Raw genomic sequence first — 18,928 nt, 5'->3', positions numbered from 1 at the left:
CACTATTCCTTGTCATCACCTGGCATTTTTTCATTATTTACATCATCTTCCTGGCTTCTGTAGGCATCTGAGTTTAAAACTGGTGGTTTAAAGGAACTACAAATTTTGTTGATATGGCAATGAGAGCTGACAGAGCACCACCATGGATGAGACACTGAAGTACTGAGTTCTGGGACAGACGGTCTTTACAAGCAAAATGAGAACTGAGGGAGCAAGAGAGATGGAAGGCGGTTGTGGGAGGCCCAAGGAGACAAGTTTCACCCACTCCACAGATTAACCAATGAAGGCAGCCCTCCCTCCTGAGGCAGAGAGAGGATGATGGTTTCTAAATTCAACCCAGCAATAAGCCAAATGAACTCCATTATCCTCATTTGGCAAGAAGAAAACACCTAGGAAGGACAGGGCACTTAAAGCTTACAACATGCACCCACACACTGGCTGATTCACAGCTCTGTCCTTAAGAGAGCTTTTTAACCGGCCATCACTGCTTTGTTTCACATGAGTTCAAAAACGGTTTAAAATAAAAACAAGAACATGTCAACTTTCAGTTTTGGAAACATGAGAACACAAACACACACACATCCTATCCCAGACTTGAGCCTCAAAAAACACTGAGGCAAAGGGGTGAAAAACTTTAATCAATCAGAACACAGGAAGCTGAGATTAATAATTTAGCTACTTTAGCATTCCAAAGGCATTGGCTCAGGTGAGCCTGGGTAGCAGACCAAGGAGTTAGAGAAGCAGGATATAAACACTCCTTGCTAAGCTTCTCCACAGGGCAGTGCTTCTCACACTTGGGTGTGCACCAGAACCGCCTGGAGAGCTAAAATTGGTTACAGATTCAGTAGGGCCAGGGCCTGAGAATCTGCATCTCTGATTAAGTTCCCAGGTACTGCTGGAGCTGTTAGTCTGAGGACCACACTTTGAGAATGACTGGCATATATAATACAATTAAAATTGTACGCTGGGGCTCCTGGGTGGCTTAGTTGATTAAGCATCCGACTTCGGCTCAGGTCATGATTTCATGGTTCCTGCATTTGAGCCCCGCATTGGGCTCTGCACTGACAGCCTAGAGCCTGCTTGCCATTCTCTCTTTCCCTTGTTCTCTGCCCCTCCCTCACTCATGCATTTTTCTCTCTCAAAAATAAATAAATAAACTTTAAAAAACCTGCATGTCAAGAAACAGCATCTTAACAGGGAGTGCTCTGAAAGAAAGCTATTGCTTGGGTCACAGACACTAATTCATTTTAATGGTGTTTTTTGTGTTCTTACCAAGTGAATTCTAATCAATGGCTAGGTCGGTAGAATCCACAGGTCTATAGATTAACCTGTTTGCTGTAGTCAATCAATTTGATAAAAACTTGTGTAAGTTCAAAATCACTGTGGTTTTTGGACTAAGTCCATTTGTATGCTAAACCAACAGGACTGAAATGTCACCCTGCATCAGAATCACCTGGCAGTTTAGTTTAAAACAGATTACTACTGGGTTCTGCCTCCCAGAATTTCAGATTCCATGGGTTGAGAGAATTAGGTGTTTGTTTATTTTTGAGAGAGAGAGAGAGAATGAGAATATCAGAATCTGAGCTGTCAGCACAGAGCCTGGCATGGGGCTCGAACTCACAAACTGCCAGATCATGACCTGAGCCAAAGAGGTTTAATGGACTGAGCCACCCAGGTACCCCATGGAATTTGCATTTTTAAGAGGCTCCCAAGGTGAGGCCAGTGGTCAGATCCCTAGGAGAAACTCTGTGTTTGGGAGGAAAAACAACAACAACAACAACAACAACAACAAAACTAACTGAGGGGAGACAGGTTCTACAGGGCCTTTGCCATGAACCTTTGTAGTAAGCCTTCCACTCAACATTATTCAAGTTCAGCAAAGCGGTCTTGGTGTTCAACCCAATTTACTAAACTAAGATTTTATTACCTGCAATAAATTATCTGACTTTACCTTTTTTGTAAACAAAAGAGAACACATAACAGTTTTGTAACTTAATTTCTATAGTACTTACTGATGGGCTTATTTGAGGACTTACTTACAAAGCCTAATTTATAGAGTTTGCCAAATATTTACAACCTGCGTGAAGTATAATGAGCAGTCTGGAAATTGTCTAAATTCAGTGTAAATCTTTGCATTTTGAACCTCATAAAAACAGCTTATTTTTGTAATCAAAGTAAAATTCAACTTAGTATAAAATAACACACTTATTTTTGGGGATTTTAAATGAGGGCTGCATTTCCATCTTATGTACAGTGACTCTGTGATTTCAGTTTGCTGTGCCGCACCAGCTGTAACGTAATGAAAGACATCTGAACTCCCTTCAACAAGCCAGAGACAAAATCCTTCCAAGCTGGTTGCATTCTTTTTTTTTTTTTTTTTAATTTATTTTAGAGAGAGAGAAAGTGAGTGTGAGCTGGAGAGAGGCTGAAGGAGACAGAGAATCTTAAGCAGGCTACCTGCTGAACAGGGAGCCTGACACAGGGCTTGATCCCATGAGTGAGATCATGACCTGAGCTGCAATCAAAAGTCAGAAGCTTAACTGACTGAGCCACCCAGGTGGCATCACCACCCCCCTGCACGACCCCCCTGCCCCGGAATTGTGTTTCTAACTAAGGAATGCAGTTGTCATAGTCAGTATTATTTGCAGAGATGAGAATCATCTGCAGAGGTAGGGGGAGGAGAGGGAGAGGGGGCAGGGGAGTGTGGGAGGGGCGGGTTTTATTGTAGTTTAGAAAAAAACTGGAAACCACCATCATGTGACTGCTTTTACTCATGGGCATTCTAAGCTACATATCATACTCACGTATTACCCAAAGGCACAGGTGTTTGAGGAAGAAGTGCTAGCAATCTGTTAGCCATTCCTTTAAATACAGGGTTTTTAAGGAGAGGAAATAAAAGCTAAATTTTCTAACTGGAATGACGGGAAGGATTTAGGCAAGCAGAAAAATAATGATCTAAATTGGAGAGAGGAAATACACCAGGTTAAAACCTCCAGTCTTGTCATGGATTCTCAGCAACAGTCCCATGACATCTTGCAAAGTGACTCTAAAAATAACACCATGGAATCCCAGATCTTTCCATCACATTTTCTCAGGCTTCTTGTGTAAAGAGCGTTTGCCTAATTTTTCTTGGAGCTACACTGTACAAAACTGGAGGTGTATAGCAATGAGGGTTAGACATTTATCACCTGGGTTAGAATTTATTGATTCCATCAATATAAGGACCTCAGTAAAATGGGCATTTATCGAGCACCTACTGAATGTTGGGCACTGACCATTCTAAATGTTGGGGATGCAGCAGTGAACAGGACGTTTACCGGATGTCAGGAGAGGAAGTGAATAAACAAATAAATGATATGTAAATAGTGATCAATGCTATGAAAACAACCCAGCTAGATAAAGGAGGGAGAGCCGCAGTATGGCAAGAATGGGAGCTAAGGCGATATTCCAGAAGAGACGTGAGAAAACGTGAGCAAGAAAGCAGTGCATTAACTGGTGGAAGAGTGTGTTCCGGACAAAAGGAATAGCAAATGTAAAGTCCCTGGAGCTGGAGGGAGATACTGAAGTAGAGAGAGGGAGACACGGGCAGAAAGGGAGAGTGAGGGTGGCTTCCTGTAGGGCTTTGTAAGTCTTACGGTGATGTGATCTGAATTCCGTTTTAAAAGCATCCCTTCAGCTGCTATTTTGAGAACAGACTAAAGGAGCAAGTCCAAGGCAGAGAAACCAGGAGAGACAGGACACTGGCCTGGCGCACGCTGTAGTGATGGGGTGATGGGAAGCAGCTAGATTCTTGATACAAGGCTGTTTGTAATGGGCTGATGCAGGAGACAAAGGCGGCACTGATGGCCTCTGCTGCTTGCAAGGACTGTGGGTGAAGGGTCTAGATTTGGACGTAAGTTTACAATACTGTTAGACAGTTATTCTGTAGAGGAGAAAGGATGTAGCATTGAGCTCGAATCTTCCAAAGAGGTACAGTCGCATGGCAAGCTCTTGGCTCTTTAAGCAGAGAAGGCGGCTGAAGAAAATACAAGCCAAGCTACAAAGATGTGTTTTATACCCATACCTCCTTCTACTGTAGGAAAGCATAACCATATTTTCCCAGTCACATGTACAGGAAAATATTCTGTATTTGAAACCTCAACTCTGAGAAACTCAGATACCATGCAATAGTATGGACTCGTAAGTGGCGCCTGGGTGGCTCAGTCAGTTAAACTTCCAATTCTTGATCTTGGCTCAGGTCATGGTCTCATGGCTCGTGAGTTCAAGCCCTGCATTGGGCTATGCACGGTCACTAGGGAGCCTGCTTGGGATTCTCTCTCTGTCCTTCCCCTGTTCGCTTGCTCGCTCATTCTCTCCCAAAATAAATAAACAAATAAAATAAAATAAAATAAAATAAAATAAAATAAAATAAAATAAAATAAAATAAAATAAAATAAAATAAAATAAAATAAAATAAAATAAAATAAAGTAAAATAAAATAAGATACCCACTTGAAATAAAAAGATAAGGAAGAGCAGAGAACTTCTTGGGGAAGAAAGTAAAATGGCTCAAAGTCAGGAAAAGTTCCTCCTCCACATGAAAGCTGGTCCTCAATGGACAGTACATGAGACTGAAAAGTTGGCCCATTTGCCTGGATGAAAGGTTTGGTAAAGTGTTTTTTCAGAATGGTCAGGTCATTAGTGTCCTGAGAGCCCAGGAATTAAGAACAGAGTCAAGAATCTCATAGGATAAAGACTCCTAAGCAAGTTCTATATTAGAAAGTCTCTTGACTGATCTCTCACTAGTCAGACCAGCACTCATCAGATGCTCATAAAACAAGCAAAACACTCTGACCACCCAGGGAATGCTAACCTCTCACAATTAGTAAGCAAATGTCCAATATGTTGGATCCTTTGTTCTAACCTTGCATGCTTACTATGAGTTACTTATGTTTGTTTCCAAACCTGTTCATATCCATTGTAATTAAAAAAACTATATGAACCAGGGGTGCCTGGATGGCTCAGTTGGTTAGTCATCTGAATTTGGCTCAGATCATGATCTCATGGTTCGTGAGTTTGAGTCCACCATCAGGCTCTCTGCCGTCAGTGCAGATCCGACTTCAGATCCTCTGTCCTCCAATCTCTCTGCCCCTCCCCTGCTTGCACTCTCTCAAAAATAAAAACATAAAAAAAACCCATATGAACCAATGAAATACGCTCGTGGAAAGAAAGAGAGTTGTTCCTTCTCTAAGTTGGATATTTTGGAAAGATGTCTTTAAAGGCAAGTTGCTCAACATGTTTTTTTCTCAAACTGTGTGGACAACAATAGGATTAGAGAAAGGAGTCATAAAGTTGTAGGGTTCTGCACTCCCATTGCTTCATGAATGTCTTTAAAAGCCTCACTTCAACTTCAAAGAAACCAAACTGGATATCTGAGGCAACGAATGCCTCATGGGTGAGATATAGGCAAAAACGACATGGACCCCAATCCACAGACCCATACTGAATGAAGATACTTCATACCTGATATTAAGAGTTTGGCCAACAACCAAATCACATTATATGCTTCCAGTTAAAAGAAAGTGTCTAAGATATGTATGTGTTATTTTAAAAGATGCTGACTTGTTTTAACGGACTTTTGTGAAAAACTGACCAGGAACACAGGGCAAGAATAGAAGGCAGTTAGCGTATCATGTGGTACCAGGATTCCAGGCTCATACCCTGTAATCATGCTTCAGTGGTATCACAAAGTCACAAGTGCCATTTCAGACACACGGGACATCTCCACATTTCTCACTTAACCAGATCGAATTTGTGAGTTCTGCCATCACTGTGACCCAAGGTCATTACATTTGTTGTATTCTGTATCAATCCTCTCACCTTGATGGCTTGTGTGTTCTGTTAGGGATTGTAACACATACATAGGAATAGGAATAAATTGGTGGGGACGGGGAAGATAGTGTCAGTGCTGGAGGTAGCATAATGATATGAGCCATGCAGTTATTTTAAGTTTTGATATCAGGAAGTAGGCAAGATTACCCACATAAATGTATACTCAATAACAAGCTTTTTCACTCTCTTCTCCTCCACATGTCAAAGCTTCAGTGGAAATGCTATCAAGAAAAGAACCCCAAATCTTAACTTTTAGTACATACCCTCTATCTCAAAGATAGACATATATACTACCTACTCATGAGTATGGGTCTCCGAACATGGTTCTGAAGCAAAATGGACTAAGATTGATAGCAATCAAACCATGGAAAGCAAAAATGTTACGGGATTTACTGATTTAAGCCATCTTCCCAGGACTGTACTTGCCCAGGGCATCAGGTGGGGTGGCACGGCCAGAGCATCACATGGGAAGTGAGAAGGCCTGGGCTTTAAACCAGATAGCCCGCTGTGTAGTCTTAGGTGAGTTCTGCTAACTCCTTGGCCTCACTCTCCTCATCTGAAAAATGAAGTGTTAGGAAGTGCTTTCTAAACTCCATTTCCTGTCCTAATAATATTCTGTGACCCTGTGATCCTAATAGCTAACACTCATCAAAGGCTTTCAATGAGGGACACTGCACTAAGCCCTTTCCAAGTAGTAACTCATGCAATCCTCATGACAATCCTAATGGCAGATACTTTGGTATTATTCCCATTTTACAGATGAAGATAATGAGGCACAGAGAGGTAAACTGTGTGCCTAAATCACACAGCTGCTAAGGGGGAAAGCCAGGATTTGAGCCCAGGCAACCTGATGCCAAAGCCCAAGCTTATACTGAGCCACCCTGCTTCTTGTAATGTGACGGGTTGATGAAAGCCAGGAAACACAGGTCTACAGAGCTGTCTTTTTGCAAAATGTTGGGCAGCTCAATACCTGCATCTGATTAACGAGACTTTTTCTTTGTGGGTGGTCAACATGGACTTCTGGGATTGAATGTTGCTATGGCAAATAGCCACTAAAAGAGACCTTTGTAGAAAATATGCAGATGTAAATGCCAAAAAGCGGGAACAATGTATGTTGACATCAGCAGGGTTCAAGAAACCATTCAAACTGGTGTTGATCTAAGCAAGATAATAAAAGAACTTGAAGGCTTTGCAATATCTATTCTCCCAAAGTGAAGCAACCTGGAACAACAGCACAAAACCCACAAAACCACCACAAGACAGAAACAAAGGCTTCCCTGTAACATGGAGCAACCATTCCTGGCTCCAAAGCCTAAGCCTGGGAGCTCCTCAGACTTCACCACACATCTGAGTCATCTGGGGTGGGGTGGGGGGGGGATACATCTTGTTAAAAAAGCAAAGATTCTGGATCAGGTCTGGGTGGATTGGCGACTCTAAAGTGTAAGGACCTTCTAGGTGAGGCTGCGTTGCTGGAATGTGGACCATACTTTGTGAGTGGGAGTAGAGAGCCTATAGGCTCTCAGAGTCTTTAGAACTCACTTCTGCCACCAGTTAGCTCTGGGTGCAGGGTTAAGTCTTCGAAGTCTGGTTTTGTCAGATGATCTTATCTGTACATTCCCCCCCAGCTCTAAATGATGACTTTCTTATTCAATCCTACATTATAGGATTAAGTGGGAAAATGAAACGCCTCCCTTAGCCCCCAAACTCAGGTCCTTCTCTAAGTTGGATATGGGAGAACTTCTCTAAGTTGCAATGGGAGAATCAAGGCTAAGGCCTCTTCACACCTACTACAGAAAGATAATCAGAGCTCTCTCTGTTCAGAGGTAAAACCACCCTGAAAACAAATGACTTGCAGCAAACTGATTTATGTTTGAGGCTTTCTACTTGGGACAAAATCTCTTTCAGACTTGCTTGCCAGGGCAATGGTATGCTAGGTATGGTATTAAAAGATGGATCATGATCCAATACTTCAATAACTTATAGGGGCAGGGATTGGAGCTTGAATATCTTTACCGTCTAGACCTGAACTATCTACTATGATAGCCATCAGCCTTATGCAGCTATTGAACACTTCAGATGTAGCTGGTCTGAATTGAAAACACACATCACATTTTGAAGACCTGGTATAAAAAAATGTAAAATATGTCATTAATAAGTTTTATTTTGATTTCACATTAAAATGATGGTATTTTGGGTACACTGTGCTGAATAAACTATTTTATTGAAATTAATTTCACCTGTTCCTTCCTACTCTTTAAATGTGGCTGCTAGGAAAATGTAAATGATATCTGTGGCTTGATTTACATTTCTACCGGGCAGTGCTGATCTAGTCCCCTGCTATTCATGTGGTTCTCCAACCAGCATCATCGGTATCAGCTGGGAACCTGTTAGGGAGAATTTTGTCCCCATCTCAGACTTACCGAATCAGAATGTGCATTTTAACAAATTCCCAGGTGACTCCTGTGCACATTCTAGTGTGAGAGAGGTCCTGGGCTAGTTTTCCCTACAACATATCCACAGAGGTATCTGGATTCTTGGTATATGTAAGTGATACTCTAAAAGCATGGTGCTTGCTGAATTTTCTACACCAATGTTCAGCTAGGCAATGGAAATAGATTTTTTTTAAATCTTAAATTACTATACAACTTTTAATATATAAATCAAAATGACATTATACATAAAGATTATGCACACCATCCATATACATCTGGGGGGGAAGGGAGAGAGGTGCTTTCACTGAGGCTACCTTAGTTACTTCCGGATTTTCAGCCACCATGTATGTGAAACTGATGTTCACCAGATCTGTGCCACTGCAGACACAAACTATTCGCCCTTCCAGATCATTCTCTGACTTTCCAACAGCTTCAAGAGCAGCCAGGATTTTGGGATCCTGTATAGACATATATATACACACAGGAAAAAATTGTTAGATCAAAGCCTGGAGGAAACATTGCTCATCTGATGTAAAAATACACAGGACAAATGTTTTCTTTTTACCTAGAATGCCCAGATATCTAGCATTATTCTAAAGCTTGTAGAGGTAAAACTTATAACACTACACATTACTTGAACTCATTTGGTAAGAAAGGTATTATAATACTATTGATTTAGAAAACTAGGTGTGAGGGTCTGTCTTTAGGTTCTTGGTACAGGGCCTGGTATATGAAAATGGGATGGAAAGGTTGTGACTGGGACCTGCTTATGTCCACAAAGATTAAAGGGTTCTCTCAGCAGAGGACAGTGACTGAGGTCTCATGAAAATAAACATGGGCATTGCCACGGCCAGCAATCAAGGGTCATTAAAAAATAAGATTAAGTCTGTCAAGTAACCTGGACACAAAAAGTATGCTCATCTCTAGAAGCCATGGCATCTTCATTTGGAATGATGACAGTGTAATTTTACCCTAAATAGCAAATAAAATAGCGTTTTGTCCTCCAGGAGAACTCAGAAGGAAATGCCAACATAGTTACACAGAAATTTTAACTAACATAAAAAGAGGACGGCTTTAAAAAAGACAAAGAGGAACAAAATGAGGAACATAATTTTGTTTTCAACATCTAAAAACCTGCAGGGCTATTATGAAAATGGGAATAAATACTGTGCTTTAATATTCTAGAAAAAAGCCAGCTTTTAAATTCCTAGCACCACTATGCAAACAGCTTCTTATTCAAACAAATCAATCACTGTGAAGAAGACTGATTTATATGCTCTGTCATCTTTTTCTCTCAGAGGCAAACTGAGCCTCCAAGGTGAGCCAATGTCTGCGTGCACAGGTGCACAAATATGAAACTACCCAAGCTATTTAAATTTCCACATCAACCACAAACCAGAAGTGACTCACTGTTTGCTGAAAAGAAAAAAAAAATGGCAGCGGAGGGAGGGGGCCCTTGACAAATTAATTTCTGAGTTAAGGAAACGGTTTCTTTGATGCTTATACCATGAAAGCATCTTCTCTTTGAAAGGTGAACAACGTTTCTAATATAACTAAATGTAATGCAATCCAAACCACCCAAAAGGTACAGATGAAAAGATTTCTTTAAAAATTTTTTTTAAATGTTTATTTATTTTTGAGAGAGAAAGACACAGAGCATGAGTGGGAGAGGGGCAGAGAGACAGGGAGACACAGAATCTGAAATAGGCTCCAGGCTCTGAGCTGTCAACACAGAGCCCAACGTGGGGCTGGAACTCACAAACCGGGAGATTATGACCTGAGCTGAAGTCGGATGCTTAACCCATTGAGCTACCTAGGCACTCCATAGATGAAAAGATTTCTGAACTGTGTGTTTTCTTAACTCCCAGCTGATGAGTTTGGGCAATAACAGGTTAAAATAGCATTCTAGAAACCTTTTCCAACCTAAGGAAATCTGTGTTTAGAAGAACAGCAAACACCAATCACAGGTACCTTTGGGGTGGCTCCCAATCGAATACTGTTGATGAGGGAGCATTCTAGAACTTGTCCTTCCTGAAAAGAGAGAATATAATACAGCAGTGAGGCAAAATCCTGCCAGACTTGTGGCACAGATGAGGTACATGATGATGAAGGCAACACCAATGACAGTAAGGTAGAGGGGGAATGAAAAATAAAGGATAGTAATTGCAATATCCAATGATCAGAAATAGTCAAGACCATTCAATTTCAATATATTCCATTCAAATATACATATATATGTATATGTTCATATATATGAACATAAGTCTGCATAATTATTTATCATTACTTTTATAATAAAAGTGCTGTTACCTTTATGCATGTAATACTATATTACTGGTGTGTGTGTGTGTGTGTGTGTATATCATTAAATATATGTGTGTACATGAAATATTAAGTGGGAATAATGCTTTTATAGAATTCCAATTCTACTGTGTTAAATTCAGTTCAAAGATTCATTAAATGTGTGCACTGTGCTGTGTATTGAGTGAAGTCCTGGGGTATAACAAGATGACCATCCTCTTAATGTGCTTTTGAGACTCAGCTTGAATATCTCTTCAAGGAAACCTTCCTAATTCCCAAGATTAAATCAGATCTGCCTGTTTTCAACTCTTGTAACAACCTGACCTTCTCTTTCACAGCACTCAATGACTTCTACTTTTTTTTGTAATGCCTGCTTTTTCTCCTAGACTAGAATCTATGAGGTCTAAGATATTGTCCTTGATCAGCACTGTATCCCCAATGCCCAGCACATGGAAGTACGTTTTTAAAATCTTGAAGTAATGAATAAGCATAGGGTCCATGCTCTCAAGAGGCATTCTGCCTGCTTGTTGAGAAATAAAGTAGTTTAAGCCAGAGAGCAGGAAAGAACAACTTGCTGTTCTTGGGCCATACCTTGCCTTCACTTCTCCAGGTCAGAAAGAAGCCAAATTCATCCACTTTGAAGAGGCAGTTGGGTTCAAACACAAAGGATTCCTGTTAAAAAGAAATTTGTTGATCTGTATGACTCATACCACTTTGAATCTAATAAAAATGCAAGTACCTTTTAGCCTCTAAATGAGGGAAAATGAGAAATCACGCTTTTGCATCCCAAACCTTAATGACCACATTTCTTATCATGGAGTATTTTCATCTTGAAAACTCTTTGCATTCACTTTTATATTGAAAGACTGATCACAGAGAATAAAGTTTCTCTAGGACATTCAAGAAGAACTCAGAGAAGGAAGAAGGACTCCCAGATTCTAGCCAACTGGTCTCCCTCCACAAAAGAGGTACCATTGCCTGTATTTAATATAATGTAAAAAACCAGGAGATAATTTTTTTAGTCTATGTTTTTTTTTTCTTTTTTGTCTATACAATTCTGCATTCATATGCTTACTCAGAAAACTGCTGAAATTTTTGCTTTTACGTCCAACCTCATTTGGTGTCCAGTAAACCAGAGCTTGAGCAGGGTTTTGAGCTACGCAAAGTGTAGTCCTTGGACCAACAGCATCAACTGTAGAGTCTAGGGCTCCAGCCCACATGGATTGAATCAGAGTCTCCAGGGGTAGAGCTCAGAAATCTGTGTTCCAACAACGCCTCCAGGTGATTCTAATGCACGCTAAAGTTTGAGAAGCACTGTTATGGCCTTTGACACCAGAAACTATGTTTGAAACCTACAGAATCAAAATCTGAATCAAGAAGGAACGTTAGTCACATGCAGGGGCCCAAGGGCAGCTATAATACACTTGGCAAAGGATCCCTGGTCTTTAGCAAGAAAGCGTCATTGTGCTTATGAGCGGCAGGAAAATTTTATAACAATGAAAGTAAAAGAATATTCAGGAAATGAACCCAGATACCTTCTGCCCTCTGATTGCATTGCACCAAGCCTGGGCACCCATGTGTCAACAAATCCACATGTCCTTCTCATCATGATCTAAAGAACTTGTCCTCTTAGATAATCACAGAGCAAACAATAGGGAACCTGTCTGCCAAACATGGATCAGGGCAGTGACTTAAAACAAATAAAGAGCAATTATAGGATTAAGACTTTAAGGGTAGTTCAGATTTCACCAATCAAAACAGAGCTCTCTAAATTTTAGGGAAGCAGAGACATTCATCAAGGTAAATCCAATGTCAAGATACTGGGACACCATAAAGTGTCAGAATTTGGAGTCCCAGGGGCCTTGTACAAAGTCAGACTTCAAATTTGTTTGGGTGGTCTTCTGACAGGAGAAGAATATCATACCCATTTCAATTCCATGCCAGGTACATGCTAAGTACTGCACACAGAGCAATGAAAAATACAAAGAATGAGGGCATGGGATGACCTTTGCTTTTGGACTCAAAACCCAGTTCTGCCATTTATTTTTTATCAACTCCTAGAAAAGCCCTTTCTAAGTCTCAGAATCCTTATCTAATAAATGGAGGTATTTACACATACCTTTCAGGCTTGTAGGAATTAAAGGAGTTGATAAACGTAAAGTACTTGACACACAATTACAATTCAGCAAGCTGTAGCTACTATCCATAATGTATGGTTCAAATTTACATTTGTGGCAGCAAATTACTAACAACATGATATTGCCAATACATGACCCACAATGATAGCACTTTGAATGGTGCGACCTTTTTGAAAAGGCTTGACCCAGAAGATTACACTTTATATAGGTCTTAGAGCATGGGTAGAAGTTATCCATGAGGAGCAGAGAGCAGCATTTGCAAGGACATGTAGGCTTGATCCGACAGTGGGAACTTCTGAGGAGTTGGTGTGGTTAGACTACCTCACAAGAGTAGCAGTGGATGAGACTGGACACATAATAAGGCTAGATCAGAAGGGTACTGTATGCCACACAAAACGTATTAAACTTGACCTACAAAGTGGTAGGGAGTCTTGTGTCATTACTGATTGAGAAACAAGAATCAGCAACTAATTAAAATAGGAGAATTCACACATTTTCAAATACTCCCCAAGCAGTATCTTTATGGTAGTACAGAATTCTGGTGCACAACATTCAAAAGTATGTCCTAAAATGGTATTTACAGAGTAGACCCACAATGAACCAGCCACCATAGTTATTATTTATGTGCACTCTATCCTATTCTAAATAAGGATCTGAAGTGATCCATGAAACACACATGATAAGAATAGTTTTTCAACTTATTTTGAGGTGGAACTTTCAATTCCTTGGCCTCTGTAACTGTAATGTTTTTTTTCTTCTTTGTCAGTTACGAAGTACCCCCAGAGCTTATCATTACCGCCTTGAAATTTCAATTCCTAACATCCCACTCTTGGGCCATTTCACCTGATCCTTCTAGCCCCTAGCACAACAGAACACATTCTCCTATATTCGTTTGACTTCTTCACCTCTTCCTGTTCAGTATCTACTGATTTATTGAACCAGAGTATTCTTGACTTTCTTCTCTCACTTCCATTAACGAGTCTCCTGCATATTTCATGTATATCCACTTTACTCCATCTTACCACCACTTCGGTCCAAACCATCATTATTGCACCCAAGGTCTGATCTTACCGCTTCTCTTCTTTCTTCCCACAGCAGCCAGATTGACTCTTTGAACTTTTCATCAGTGCGTTAAATCCATTCAATGGGTTCCTTCATTATTTAGGATAAAACCGTACTCCTTACCAGGGTCTCAAAGTTCCTAGACAATCTGGGTCCTTCAGACTGTTTATCATGCCACTTTCTGTTGTTTTTCTTCTGCTTCACTCAATCCATGGGAACTCTTTTCCTTGAACTCCTCCCTAGCTCTTTCTAGCCTCAGGGCATTTGCACTTGCAGCTTCCACTACCTAGGAAGTCCCTTCCTACTGCCCTAGGCATAAGTAGAGCCTCTTTATCCTGCAGACCTCGCCCTACCTGTCTTCAGAGGGGATTTCCCTAACACCTCCTTAAAAAAGGCTCTCATTTTATTCTCTATTACAGTATCCTGATTATATCCTCAATTGCACCAATCACAATCTGCAATTATTTTTATTTCTTTGTTTATTGACTTATCGTGTGGCTTTCACACCAGAGTGTAACTTCCACATGGCAGGGTCCTTGAGACATTCTGGTTCACATTTGTGTTCCGAGTGCCTAGCACATCAAAGGCACCCTGAAACTAAAGTCCTGCGCTCGAAAATAAATGAACACACGATATCCTGTTTCAAATAAAACATTTTTCAGTAGGCCAACAGATAAAACAGATAAACAAGAAATTACTCAGGTTGAGGGGGTTGTACCAAGCCCAGAATCCATCAGGGTCAGTCCTTGGAAGGCTGCCATAGACAGATGTACAAATACAAGGGCACTGCAATGAGGCTGTCTGCCTGGCAGACAGGCTCCTTTTTATAATTCATACAAGCTCATCTCAGAGTTTGGGTGTGGCTTTGAGGTACCTCCCAGGAATACCCACTGGACCAGGAGCACTGTTTGAATGCCACTACAAGGAAATCATTTCCAAACCAGGATAAGAATCTGGACAAAGAAAAGAAAAATAAGGTAGAAACGTAGAGTAAGGTCAAAACAAAAGATAGCTCCAAAAAGGCTTACCATAAGATCCCAAACAGTTAAAACAGGATACTAATTTGGCTCTGGGCTCCCTAGCAACCAAAGCAAAAAGGGAGAAAACACCATTGACTAGGAACCCATACAGTTCACAGATAAAAACACATTGGTTGTTAGGAGAAGCAGTTGCCAGAGAGAAATTCTCTGTGGGAGCTCCAAGGAGCCCTGACCCATGCTAAAGACAAGGTTCCCAACAAAGTTCACAATAATGTTGTCCACTCTGTCCACAAGATTCTTGGACTAAACATGTTCAAACTCCCCATAAAAATCAGAACAAATCTGAGTATGCAGCAATCATGGAAGGAAACCTAATCTATTTAGGTTTCTCTCCACTCCCAGGAACACACAGAAGAACCTGGCCCTCAGGGTGAGTTTAAGTACACAATCTCCATTCTTTTTTTCCCCTACCAGCTGTGTTAAATTTCACACAGAGTCACAAGGAGAGTTACTGACCACAACTAGGGTTGTGGCCCTGTGACCTAGCTGAGGCAGTAATATTCTCCGTCTCCTTGTCAGGAAAACCGCCCTCCAGACTTGGGCATGGCAGGGGGGTGGGTCATCAAAGGAAGCTGGTCTCGTTCTCCTTTGCAAATCCTTTTGGCAGTTAACAAATGGCGATGGGATTCTCTGGTAAGGAGACAAACCAGAACAGAACTTCCTCCAGGGAGCTCAGAATTTCAGTTCTCACAGGACTCCTAAAATTCAACACAGCCACACTTTAGAGCTCAAGGACTAGTTAACTCCTCCAGCCCAACCTCATTCTTTCCTTAGGCCCCTGGGAGAGACAGGGTGAAAGGCACAGGAACTCCTTTTGTGGAACTGTGAACAGGCAGGGGACCAGGGTGAGGCATTTTATTTGAGAGGTGCGAAGAATCACTCTGGCTGGAATCACTACAGGCAAAAACCTTTTTCTGCCTCAAGGATCCCTGCTCGGTGCTCCGATGGGCTTCCTGAGGCACTTCTGCCATTTCATCGAGGCTAGAGTATATTTAAAAGCTGTGTGTCTCAACACTGTTTTTAGCATATTTCCCCCTATTAACATATGCCACTTCAACATTACTTAATATCACAACCTGTCTTTCAAAGATTCAGGTCACTTTCAAGATGACGTACATTAAAATATTTTTCCTGTTTCAATTCTAAAAGTATTTTGGTTAAACAAAATTTAATCCCATTTCTTCATGTGAGGAATGGCAGAAATCTCAGCAGACTGAATACTCTGAAGAGGAGGCAGGTATTCAGTGGGGCTTCCGGTAACAGGTGGTTGAGTTTATTTTACTTGTGTGTCTATTTATTTATTGTTTTAAGTAGGCACCACATCCAATGCAGAGCACACACGGGGTTTGAACTCAGGACCCTGAGACCTGAGCTGAGCTCAAGAGTCGGACACTGCTCCACCCAGATGCCCCTATTTGTGCTCTTTCTTACCTTTGCTCTCCTGCCCTCTTGCCCACCGTCATTACCCACCAGCATTACAAGTGCTACAACTCTCTACTGTGGGGCCTCATCATCAAACAGGGAATGGTCAAGTCTTACCACCAGCTAGGGAAAGGGACTTGGGGCTGGCTAATCAAGGTGTCAACACCACTTTACTTAAACAGCTGTGCAGAGGCTCTTTTGTGCTTGTGACTGGATGGGGAGATAAAGAGAGGTGTAATGGCTGGAGACATTCACATCATAGCAGGAGTCTCCTGTTTTCTAGAAAGGGGACTCTCTTTCTAGAGGTGGTGCTGGGGTCCAGGCTTTGTAGTTCACAGTTCCTGGGCTCCAGTGCCAGTCTCCTCAGCAGGCATCTGCTGGAGAATCTGGGTGGTGGTGCTGCCTAACCTCACTAAACTTTACTTTTCCCATCTGTAAAATTAAGAAAATGGATCCCAACCTTATAGGGCTCTCACAATTGAGAAAGCCTAAGTGCCTGGGACAAGCTAAGTGCTGAATAAATTGTAGTAGTCATTAGAAAACAGCTAGTACTATTTAATTTGGGGCTATTGTGAAAGACATTTCACAAATACCATCTCATTTAAATGTGCTGCCAATTCTGCAAGGCTTTACACTAGATCAATGCTGTCCAATAGACTTTAGTGATGATGCAAATGTGCCAGGCGGGCACAGCTACACATGGTAGCCATGAGAACCACATGGGGCTATAAAGTACTGGAAACAAATCAACAAATCTTGTGCAACAAAGGTGATTTTTAATTTGTGCCTATTACCAGCAGATTTCTGGATGGTCAGTAAACGAACCCTGCGTTTGCAGGCTCCACCTTTGGGGAAACTTGGGGCTCACTGTCCTTGTTTCCTGGTTTGATAAGAACTGACAGGAAAAGAAAAGGGCTCTGTTAAAGTTGGAGAGAGACAAGTGACATCTGAGTTACCGACACGCCACTAGAGGTCTTATCAAACTTCAATAACATTATAAACCACTGGCATGAAAACAGACGACAGACTAGGGACACAGGTGGAGTCTGGAATAGTTAACCAGGAGCTAGTGCTTTCTATCAAGATCCTGGAACTTCAGAGCCCAAGTGATGCCACATGGCCTATGTATTTCAGCTCTTTATTCCAGAGGAATTGGCTAGAGGTAGCAGAGCCTTTCTGATTCTGCACAAACGCTTCCTCTCTCAGAATCACAATTTTTTTACTTGGTTTCAAGTTAGAACTAAAGCCCTTGGTGATGACATTCTGTCAGCAGAAATGATTTATAGACCTGCTATAACAGATGGGTCCAGAAGTTGTTTTTTACCCTCATGGGTATGGTTTCCCCCTGGAAGGATCCAGAATGTTCACTGCATTTGTTAATCTCCCTTCTAATTTATAGACCCTGTGAGATGATAGACACTGGGGCTTCTCAGCTCACATTCTACAGAGGAGCAGGAAGACACTGGTCATGGCTGTTCCAACCCAGACCATTGCTATGCACTATTACCTTGTGAAGAGACTGGTCACGTAACATTAAGAGCATTCGCAGCTTTTGTATTCCTTTCCATGGCCTTTGATTCTTTTTTTTTTTTTTTTTTTTTTAATATTTTTTTTTTCAACGTTTATTTTTATTTTTGGGACAGAGAGAGACAGAGCATGAACGGGGGAGGGGCAGAGAGAGAGGGAGACACAGAATCGGAAACAGGCTCCAGGCTCCGAGCCATCAGCCCAGAGCCTGACGCGGGGCTCGAACTCACGGACCGCGAGATCGTGACCTGAACTGAAGTCGGACGCTTAACCGACTGCGCCACCCAGGCGCCCCGGCCTTTGATTCTTTAGACAGCTGTCCCTACTAGGTTAAACTGTTTAAACTGAATATAAACCTTTGCTCCGCCTATCTAATGCTCAACCAGAAACCAAGATGGATATATACAGTTTCGGTATGTTGATAAGCAACCCCCAAGGCGTCTGTGGCACCAAATACACAGAGTACTGCCTCTGTGCCCCTGAGCCAGCTTTTACTAGCAGATATGCTTACTGAGCGCCAGGCGATGCTACGTGCACTTCAGACACATTGCCTTATTCACCTCCCACCATTCCTACGAGGAGGGTACTATTCTTACTCCTATGTTATAAAGGAGGCTGTCAAGACACAGCAATGAAGCGTCTGGTCCAGTACAGAATAGCTGACAGGGCAGAGCTGGGATTGCTGGCTCCACCAAAGCACACATTTGAATCGTACCTGCTCTGAGGCCCAGAAGGGAGGGTGCCATTGTCAGGGCTGGGCCCAGGTAACTGTTCAGCAGTCCTATCTGGAGGCTCCGCTCTTCTTGTCACTGAATACCACTAACCATCACTAGGGTTAGAAGGTGCTGGAAACTTTTTAGGTTTTATTACAGTATGTCTTGAGGCCTCCCTGTGAATCCCCAAGCTGCACAGACGGTACTTATTAACAGGTTATTTCGGAGGGGTGTTTTTCACAGCTGCGTACATCACGTCAGAGTGTTTTCTAGGACCTAGTACCAAGTAAAATGGTTTTTCCTGATCTGTTGCTTCCTTTATGATCCGGCAGACAGTCCCATGACGGCCTTTCTGCATTGCTTTGGCCACTAGGATCACAAGTAGCAGCTCTGAAGCTCACTTTTGTCAACTTTATGGAACAT

The 18,928-nt window shown here is 41.7% G+C and overlaps 1 protein-coding gene across 6 annotated transcripts in view; it reads right to left on the bottom strand.

Annotated features, from left to right (window-relative positions):
- Positions 1 to 18,928, bottom strand: part of PLCB4 (phospholipase C beta 4) — a 424,450-nt gene that overhangs the window by 135,272 nt on the left and 270,250 nt on the right. For 5 of the 6 annotated variants that reach the window (XM_030310086.1, XM_030310087.1, XM_030310089.1 and 2 more), the window contains 3 exons: positions 11,195 to 11,275; positions 10,274 to 10,333; positions 8,617 to 8,760 (listed from right to left, as the gene is read on the bottom strand). In XM_030310086.1, coding sequence (XP_030165946.1) covers positions 8,617 to 8,760; positions 10,274 to 10,333; positions 11,195 to 11,275 — 285 coding nt within the window. The remainder of the gene's footprint in view (positions 1 to 8,616; positions 8,761 to 10,273; positions 10,334 to 11,194; positions 11,276 to 18,928) is intronic. The other variant, XM_030310091.1, reaches the window with a different exon arrangement.

Source organism: Lynx canadensis, chromosome A3 (genome assembly GCF_007474595.2).
Source record: "Lynx canadensis isolate LIC74 chromosome A3, mLynCan4.pri.v2, whole genome shotgun sequence".
Classification (NCBI taxonomy): Eukaryota; Metazoa; Chordata; class Mammalia; order Carnivora; family Felidae; genus Lynx; species Lynx canadensis.
This window is presented reverse-complemented; position numbering and strand designations above follow the sequence as displayed.